Source organism: Streptopelia decaocto (assembly GCF_964273445.1).
Source record: "Streptopelia decaocto genome assembly, chromosome: 2".
NCBI lineage: Eukaryota > Metazoa > Chordata > Aves > Columbiformes > Columbidae > Streptopelia > Streptopelia decaocto.
The window spans coordinates 117279215-117289298 of record NC_138655.1 but is presented as its reverse complement, the minus strand read 5'-3'; the positions used below and the strand labels follow the sequence as shown (position 1 = coordinate 117289298).

The 10084-nt window shown below is 42.5% G+C and overlaps 1 protein-coding gene across 1 annotated transcript; it reads right to left on the bottom strand.

The window, feature by feature from the left end:
- Positions 1–2844: 2844 nt before the first annotated feature.
- Positions 2845–8356, bottom strand: LOC309436833 (C-C chemokine receptor type 8-like). Its single transcript, XM_082046373.1, has 2 exons — positions 8220–8356; positions 2845–4611 (listed from the first exon to the last, which is right to left on the bottom strand). Exon 2 carries the CDS (start codon positions 4600–4602, stop codon positions 3547–3549), a length of 1056 nt encoding a protein of 351 aa, XP_081902499.1. The 5' UTR covers positions 4603–4611; positions 8220–8356; the 3' UTR covers positions 2845–3546.
- Positions 8357–10084: the final 1728 nt, after the last annotated feature.

Genomic DNA, 10084 nt, shown 5'->3' with positions numbered 1-10084 from the left:
AGGCACAATTTTTCTGAGAGATCTGTGAGTACTTGAATTGATGCTGAGTATGTTTGTGTCTCTGTTCAGGTAGTTCAGAGGCAAAATAGCTACTTGTTTTATTCCTTTTTTTTTTGCAGCCACATTAGACAGAGAAAGGGCCTTCTGAAGAGAAAAGTGTCCTAAGTATCCACCATCTTACTCTGTGAGAGGTTGATTGTACTGAGCTGTGCTTGAGCAGAGGATGGGGCATTTAGATCCACCCTTCTGGATTCTTAAATACAAGTCTTTCAAATGCAGCAGTAGAAGACAAGGAGGAGGAAGAACCTCTGCAATGAGTCCAGCAAAACTTATTTTGTTATTTCTTTGGTAAAGTCTTCTCATATCATTTGGGTTAAATTCCACTATTATACACACACAGACCATGATTATAAGGAGAGCTTTATGAAAAAATAACAGAAACCAAAGTGTTTGACCCTTGTCTTGTAACCCAGAGAGAATCCTAGTCTACTTCTGAAAACATCACTACATTAATGATGCGAGAGTCTCTTTGGAGACTTTGGACATTTTAGGATTGCACTTGCAGAACTTCATGATGGAAAGAGTTATGCATGTCTGGGGTATATCTGGTACGTATCAGTTTGAATTACATAGCACCCTGAAAAGGGGCGTGATCTTTAAAAAACTGCAATGCTTTTGACCGTCTTGTCTTTATACAATTTGAAATTCAGCAAATCAAATACACAGTTATTGAAAAATAGAGACCTTATCCCTTCTTATTTTTTCTGTATAACACGTTTGCAGATATGATCCAAATCTGTTCTTTAAAACCAGAGAGTTCTTTAATACTATCTTTAATACTATTACCTAAAAGATGTTGTGGTTTAACCCCAGCTGGCAACAATGCACCACACAGCCGCTTGCTCACTCCCCCCGAGTGGGATGGGGGAGAGAATCAGAAGAGTAAAAGTGAGAAAACTCGTGGGTTGAGATAAAGACAATTTAATCGGTAAAGCAAAAGCCGCGTGCAGAAGCAAAGCAAAACAAGGGATTCATTCACCAATTCCCATGTGCAGGCAGATATTCAAGCCATCTCTTGGAAAGCCAGGCTCCATCATGTGTAATAGTTACTTGGGAAAACAAACTCCATCACTTTGAACATCCCCCCATTCCTTCTTCTTCCCCCAGTTGTATATGCTGAGCATGATGTCATATGGTCTGGAATATCCCTTTGGCCAGTTGGGGTCAGCTGTCCCAGCTGTGTCCCCTCCCAGCCCCTTATGCACCTGCAACCTACTCACTGGTGGGGTGGTATGAGAAGCTGAAAAGGCCTTGACTGCTCAGCAACAACCAAAACATCAGTGTGTTATCATAATTATCCTCATTCTAAATCCAAAACTCAGCACTATATCAGCTACTAGGAAGAAAATTAACTCCATCCCAGCTGAAACCAGGACACTTGGTTTTGGTCTGTTTTTAAACAACTGTTAATAAAAACAAATGATCAGAGCAACTTGCTGTTTCACACGTGTCCTATTTCAATCAGGAAAAATAAAAAAGCAGAAAAAGCTGCTGGGTATGAAATCTAGAGGCCTAAAAAGTGCAGGAGCCTCTTGATAGATACGTTATCTCCTTGAAGGCAGCTCCTTGGGGCTGTGAGTCTCCTGCAGTCTGGATTGGACTGGGGCTCTCTCTTTGATCAGTGTCAGTTGTCTGACACTTGGCTCCTGGCTGACTAGTTTTGGGCTGTCTAAGCTGCAGTGATGCAGCATGTTGGGTAAGCGTCAGAGTGAGAGCTGGACAGAAAACATTTCTGTCTTCCCTGCTTCCCAAAATAGCAATTTAAAAAATAATATATATACGTAACTTCTTTTTCTTCTCCCTTCCATTTTCATCTGAAACATCAGCAGGTAAGATGATAGTAAATGTCACAGTACATTTTAAAGAGAAACAATTTTATCCAAACTCCAAAGTTCTAGCCACAGGGGAAGATATCTGACCTGAGATGCTGGCCCATGTTTCTTTTCAGTCATTAAAGTGCCTGAACAGTACAAGAACCCCACAGAGATACCCAAACAGAGATTTTTATTTCTAGATACATAGGAGTCTACTGAGAAATAAAACAACATGATAATTTAGCTGCAGTGTATTTCTTATCCACTGAGGAATAAAACCTAAAAATGTTAATCACACGATCATAAATGAAATAAGTGTTTTCTATACTATGTAGCTAATGGCAAGAGGATTTTTTGCACTGAGGTTAGGAATGTATTTGAAATATTTCAGAAACATCAAAAGATGCAATTATATTTTCATAAGAAAAGGCAGAACTAAGAAAACATACAATATTTTTATTAGCCTAGAAAACGCAATCTTTGACAATACCCAGGTGGTGTTTTTCCTGGTTTCAGGTAGTCTCTTGTTTAACTTAACTTAAAAAATTTTGTCTACAGTAATATTACCTCAACATGAATGTTATTTTTTCACTGTGAAATTTTATTGGGATTTAGAGAACAAATCTTTCTCAGCAGGAAAGTGGAAGCAAGACTTACTTTACTGAAGAGATTCAGGGGTGCCCGTCAGTTCCATCAGACATATGTTACGTGATACCAGCCCCAAAATCAGTAAAAACATCCTCTCCTTATTCTAATCTATCTTTGTGAGTCATTAGGAAGACTTTCAGGAGCCAAGACATAAAAAGATGCAGTTAATATGTTTATTCAAAGAAAACATTTCTAAAATGGCAGAAAATAGTGATGACTGAAAAGAGACAGAGCCTATGTGCTACACGCCATTTTGTGGGGTTAAGATTTAACAGCGAGCTCTGGGGCACAGAGCTGGAGCTGTGGTGGCCCACACCAGGCTGCTTTGACAGAGACACATGCAAGTGTATGGCCCCCTACGAGTGATGGGCATAGGGGGCACCTGGAGGTGTTGCTCTGCTGTTTTTGAAGGCATCACCAACAAAGGCTCCTTTGGGTGGCAGCAGGTCCATGAACCACCTGGTCATGCCCCTGGGAGCATCCTACAGCAAAGCAACATGACCCTGAGCTAAGGGATTTCTTTATCTGGGAGCTGAAGCAAAAGAGGAATGGTGACAGTGGCTGAGGTGATTCCCTCTTTGCAATGTGAAGTAACCCCACACCTATCCCCTTCCCAGCTCCCAGACAGGTGTCCTACAGCTGTCCCAGGGATGCAGGAATTCAGGCATGGAACAGCTTCTGCAAGGCAGAGAGTATTTGAGGCTGAGGCAGAAGCAATGCTTTCATGAGAGGAGAAAATAAGTACTAGAGGAAGCACCCTGAATGCTGAAATGTATTAAAAGTGCCCTAAGACGTAATTGAAAACAATTCCATGGCAAACTTGCAGGGTAACCATCTTACCAACACACTGGTGCTCTCAGGAAACTCACATTGCCACCTGCTGTGCCATAGTTCACCGTATATGCCAAAAGAAGGAATAGATATACTGACCCTCCCAAGAGGATGGTGCCTGTGGTACCACCTCCAGGGCCATGTCAGAGCTTAGGCCAACTTCTTGCACCAGAAGAAGGCAGCTCAGGTGGGCTCACAGGAATGCTGTGCTGTCAGAGCAGCCAGAGAGCTGGGTGTGTGCTGAAGATGACTGACCAGCTCCAACGCCTCTGTCTGGGCTGGAGAGGACACGGACACAGGGCTGAAGTAGTCCTTTAAGATGGGCCTTGAATGTTACTCCAGCAAAGGCGTAGATCACGGGGTTCAGGCAGCAGTGGATGAAGGAGATTGTTTCCGTCAGCTGCAGGGCCAGGGCTATCTGGTAGCTCGCCTTGCAGTCATTGATGATGTGCAGGCTCTGCAGGGAGTCTAGGAACAGTGCGATGTTGAAGGGAGTCCAGAAGAGGAAGAAAACAATGACGATGATAAAAATCATCTTGATTGCTTTGATCTTGTTCCGATTTTTGCATTTTTGCAGGTTTTTCAGTATCTGGGAGTAGCAGTAAATAAGGATGCTAAGGGGAATCAAGAGGCCTAAGATATTGGCTGCAAACTGCGAAGCAACCTTCCAGGTATTGTCACCTGGTGGGTATGTGGAGACACACTGCACAGACTGCTCAATTTCCAGCTGCTGGTTGAACATGATATTGGGTACAGAAGCCAAGACAGCCACCAGCCACAGGATTAAACTGATAATTATGCCACAAGAGGCTGTCCGAATCCTCATGGCATAGACAGCATGGACAATTGCTATATACCTGTCTATGCTCATGAGGGTTATGAAGAAAATGCCGCTATAAAAGCCTATGTAATAAATGCCAGCCATTATCTTGCACATAGCGTTGCCAAAAACCCACTGGTCTGACGCGTAGTGGCCTTGGAAAGGGAGAGGCACCACAAAGAGGAGATCAGATGCTGCGAGGTTCAGCAGGCAGATGTCAGTCATTGTTGTCAGCCTTTTCCTGGTCAGGAGAACCCAAAGGACCAAGGAGTTTCCCAGAAGGCAGAACACAAATACAAGGCAGTAAAGGATCGGCAAAAAGAGAGATTTAAATCTGCGAAACTGGTTGCCTTCATTGCATGGAGCAGTGTCATCCTCATATCCATAGTCATATTCTGTTGTGGCAAGGAACTGGCTTGTGGGATTCATCTCAGATACCTGTGCAGGAAAGAGCAAGAGATAAACAGCCGTTTGTCCTGGCACAGGACTCCCATGGTGTATTAGAAGGGGGGTGGTTAGTAGGTCGAGAGAGGTTCTCCTTCCCCTCTACTCTACCCTGGTGAGACCACATCTGGAATATTGTGCCCAGTTCTGGACCCCTTGGTTCAAGAAAGACAGGGAACTGCTGGAGAGAGTCCAGCGCAGGGCAACGAAGATGATGAAGGGAGTGGAGCATCTCCCTTATGAAGAAAGGCTGAGGGAACTGGGTCTCTTTAGCTTGAAGAAGAGGAGACTGAGGGGTGACCTCATTAATGTTTACAGATATATAAAGGGTGAGTGTCACGAGGATGGAGCCAGGCTCTTCTCGGTGAAAACCAATGCTAGGACAAGGGGTAATGTGTTCAAACTGGAACACAAAAGGTTCCACTTAAATTTGAGAAGAAACTTCTTCTCAGTGAGGGTGACAGGGCACTGGAACAGGCTGCCCAGGGAGGTTGTGGAGTCTCCTACTCTGGAGGCATTCAAGACCTGCCTGGACACCTTCCTGTGTAACCTCATCTAGGTGTTCCTGCTCTGGCAGGGGAATTGGACTAAATGATCTTTCGAGGTCCCTTCCAATCCCTAACATTCTGTGATTCTGTGGTGGCTTCTGCTTTTCTCTGTGCCACATTGAGCTCATGGGTCAGCCTCCAGGCAGAGACTGGCTGGACAGGAGCAGCTGTGTCACCCCAAAGGCTGCATCTGCAGCCTACCAACTGTTCCTATAGAATAATAGAATTATTTTCGTTGGAAGAGACCATCAAGGTCATCACCTCCAACAATTAACCTCACTCTGGCACTAAACCATGGCCCTAAGAACCTCATCTACACATCTTTTAAACACCTCCAGAGATGGTGACTCAAGCACTTTTCTAGGTAGCCTGTTCCACTGCCTGACAACCCTTTCTGTGAAGAAGTTTTTCCTAATATCCAATCTAAAGCTCCCCTGGTGCAATTTGAGGCCATTTCCTCTCATCTTGTTACTTGGGAAGAGACCAACACCCTCCATGCTACAACCTCCATTCAGATAGAAATAAGGACCAATAAGGTCTTCCCTCAGCCTCCTTTTCTCCAGGCTAAACAGCCACAGTTTCCTCAGCTCCTCCTCATCAGACTTGTGCTCCTGGCCCCTCACCAGCTTTGTTGCCCTTCTCTGAACTCTCTCCAGCACCTCAATGACTTTCTTGTCATGAAAGGCTTAAAACAGGATTCGAGGTGGGGCCTGACCAGCACCAAGTACAGGGGCATGATCCCTAGTCCCTAGTCCTGCTGGCCACACTATTTCTGATACAAGCCAGGATGCTGTTGGCCTTTTTTGGCCACCTGGGCACACTGCTGGCTCATGTTAGCCAGCTGTCAACCAACACCCTCAGGTCCTTTTCCACCAGGCAGATTCCCAGCCACTCTTCCCTGAGCCTGTAGCGTTGCCTGGGGTTGTTATGACCCAAGTGCAGGACTTGGTGTCATCTGCAAACTTACTGAGGGCACACTCTATCCACTCATCCAGATCATTGATAAAGATATTAAACAGAACTGGTCCCAACACTATACCTGTGTTAAGTATGAGTGCTATGATGATCTCAATTTCCCCAAAACTGCTTCAGTGCTAGTGAGTTAGTGACAGGGAAAAACTGATGCTCTGAGTAGTCATAATGGTGCAAAATGGTACAAAACCAGCATCTGATCTAAGAATCTGGATTTTCTTCCCTGGGGTGGGGAAGAATTTACATGTAGGATAAAGACACTTATAAAAGTGTTTTGACTGAAGAAGCCATCACCAAGCAGCATACCCACACTTTTAGCTGAGCTGATCCACTATGTACAGGCATGGAATGCAGAGACATGTAAGCTAGTTTTCCACAGGTAGGCACAGGATCACATAACAACAGGCTCTGCAGCAGCAGGGAGTTCGCAGGGCCATGGCAGCACTCACAGTGTCCAGCTCTGCGCTGCTGCAGCAGGGCCGCCACTGAGCTCTGGGTTCCCTGGTGAGCGGCTTGGCTGTGCCTGTTGCTAAAACCCAGCAGTTTTATTGTTCCTGTCTGTTCTGCCCAACTTCAGTTTTCTACTTCAGAGAAAACCAAAACACTCTAGCGGGAGGTTTCCTCTCTGTCATTTCTGAAGAACCGCAATAAAGACAGCTTTAAAATGGTCTGACATGCTCTCCAAAAGTGGCTTTATCCACCTTTTTTTTTCTGATGTCACCTCAAGACCCAAATAAAAGGGAATCAGTTTTGCAGAGTTAAGTGCTCATATTTTAACAAGAATTGGTTCTTTCGAAAGGCACCATTTCAAAAGAGTTTGCCTTACTACTGCTAAGACATTTCCATGTTTATTGTGCACTGTGCCTACGTTATGTTTGCACAGAGGTTAATCACGTCTTGAAAGAACTTCAAAGGCACAGAGTTTCCAGGAGGGAAGAATAAGTTGTAATTATAACTGCTACTGAGCTGCAGCAATAATATGAATGACAGTGATGAATTCATTAAAAGTAGAGAACATGCTCTTCTGAGTTAAAAATTGCTGCTTGGGTGTATGAAAAGAGAGGGAACTGCGCAAATTATTCTATTGGCATGGGAGGAATCAGAATTCACCCCTTCTTGCCTGGCCCTGCCACCTTGTGCAGGGAAGCAGGAGGATCCAGATGCACAGCACAGTGGTGCTGGAGTCAGTGTTTGTCCACTGCTCCATGTATGGATGCTGCCTGTGCCTTGCTGACCTGCCTCAGCTTTTCGTGGGGCTCCAGGACTGTTTCCACCAAAGCCAGCTGGTATATGCAATGCAGAGAAACCTGTTACAAATGCAACACTCCACCCTACAGTGTTCCTTGTTCAGAAATAACGAGTGATGAGAGAAAAGCACTCCTGCAATTTATATTGATGGTGTAATTCCTATATTTAGTTTTCAGCTGTAGGTAGGACATCAGCATTAAGAATTTCGATTTTGTTTTAATGCATAAACACATAAATATTGAGATGTTAAGTCACTACATAATGACTGTTCATGCAGCAGCAGGTATACGTAGAAAATATTTCCAGGTAATTCTTTTGATGTGTGTTCTCAACATACTGCGACTGTAAGCATTGTAGCAATGACTTGCTTTTCTTAAATGCCTGTCAGGGACCCTTTAAAAGCAGTCCATAGTTTCAACAACCAAAAGTAAAAAAAATTCAAAAAATAATTAATACTGTCTTTTAGATGTATAAATATTTAAATAAGTAGATAGATACACAGATCTAGATTTATAGATCTGATTAATCTGATTTTGGCAAAATTCAAAAGTGTTTTTCCTGGGCTGAGCAGAGACTGGAGATGCTCCACTTCAGACTTTCAGAATGCCTTTACAGCATTAATGCGTTTGACAGCTTCTGACCAAGGCACAGCATTTTCCACTTTCTCCCCTCTCCACACCAGCTGGCAAAACAAGTCAAACTGAAAAAAAAAAAAAAAAGGAATTTTCCAGAGGGTATCAAAAGAGAGAGAACTGCTGCAGGTCACTTTCCCCTGTTTGCCAAATTTAGCCCACTGCTTTTAAGAGTAGCGCATTAAATGTGGATGCACTTTACCTTTGAACAGCAGAAAGCCTCTACTCTCTCAGTTGGCCCCGGTCACCTTCTCCTTCTACCTTGTCCTCGTCCTCTCTCAGGCTCGGGAGTTTTCAAGAGGTTTATTCCATCGCTTGTGGAGAAGGCTGAGCTTGGTGATATTCAGGTGTTGAATGGGCAGCTGTCAGTTACAGAACAGGATTTGAGACAAATAGAAGGCTTTGTAGCTGTGGTAAACAGGAAAAGAAGTGAGAGGCCTTACAAACACATACTGCGAAACAAAAATCAAATACAGCTCTTTCGGAAGACCGTAAAGGTAGCACATGAACAGGTGTTCTTTTAATACTTTTGCTAAACGCTCTCTCCTCACAGCTACCCAGGAAAAAGTTAAAAGTTCAGATGTCTCCGTCACAGAACACACCCTAACAAAGTAGCAGCTTTTTTGAGAATCTGGTATATAACTTCTGAGACACATTATTTTTTTTTTTGCTTTATTCAGTTAATATCAACTTGTATACTGCAGGCTTGTTATGTTCTTCCTTGTCAGTAATGTGTTAACTTTCTGAGCAGAATGAGAACTCACAGCTACTGATATCTCTTTGCAATAATTTTTGAAGTGGCTTATATTCAAGTGGAGGCATTTCAGAGTTTCTTTTCTACCTCAGGGTTTTTTAGAGTATATTTTAGAGCATTTAGGATACATGGTCAAGGAAAAAGTATTTAAACAAGGACAGGGTTGATGTTTTTATTTTATTAAAGAACTTTAAATTATTTTTGTTTTGTGTAATACTGTAAACTGTAGTGCTTTACAAGTCAGCTAGATTGTATACTTTTCATGCATCAATCTCAACAAGCACCTTTTTCCTGATTTATAGGAGCACAGAGAATGCAAGAGATTTGCCGAAGAGCCCCAAACAAGTATGTGACAGATCCAAAGCATGGCTGCTATAAAAGTTTTTAAACTGTTCTCCGGTAGTAGCTAGAAGCTCCAATCCAAAGTATCTTTCCAGCTTGCTGGCTGTTGCAAAAACGAATAGTGAGAGTCCTAAAGAACAGAAAAAGTGGGGAAAAAAAAAAAAAAAGTGAGAAAATAGACTAGAGGGAAAAAGAACGAACCTAATGAAGGACCTGGCACTAGTCAGTAGCACAGTCAGACGGAAAAGACCTGTCCCTTGATGTATTCAAGATGCTACAGACGCGCACGGCATTACCCTGCCTCCAAGTACCCAGGTGGTCTTGTTACATAAAGGAGACCGGGTACTCTTTCTTCTTTTGTGTTTTTGTTTGTTTGTTTTGTTTTGTTTTCAGAATTAACTTTTGAACATTATTTTGATTGAACTTTATTGTATTCTATTCTCTCTGTATTCATTATATAACTAATAATATAACAATAGTATGTCCTGCTGTTACAGACATACAGTACAACATAACGTTAACTCCATTCTATTTACTTTTTTGTTTAGAAAGCAATGAAGTCAGCTTTGTATGATCATAGCCTCAATCAAGGAAAGATGTTTGCTTTCCATTGGATGTTTTTTGCATTAGTTTGGCTGATAAGTTCTTAATGCATATAAAAAAATTAAACAATAGTTTGATATGAAACTGATAAAATTTGAAAGTAGTTTGACATGCAACTGATAAAGGAATTAAATATATCTGCATTTTAAAACATGTATATGTATTCTAAAAGGAAAAAAACCATATTTTTTCTTGGGTTATTTTCTTCTGCATGCATTATGATTTTGCAAAAATATTTAACTTCATTCAAAATGTATATTTCTTTTAATCGGAGAATCTTCCAGCTGTGTATTTTCACCAGCTGCAATTCTGCATGGCCTGGCAAAGTGAGCCATGAAGTTGGAAGAGTACAGCAGGGAAATGTCAGA

Excerpts from the sequence above, each read along its gene's own strand:
- LOC309436833 (XM_082046373.1), bottom strand. The coding sequence starts at position 4,602 with ATGAATCCCACAAGCCAGTTCCTTGCCACAACAGAATATGACTATGGA.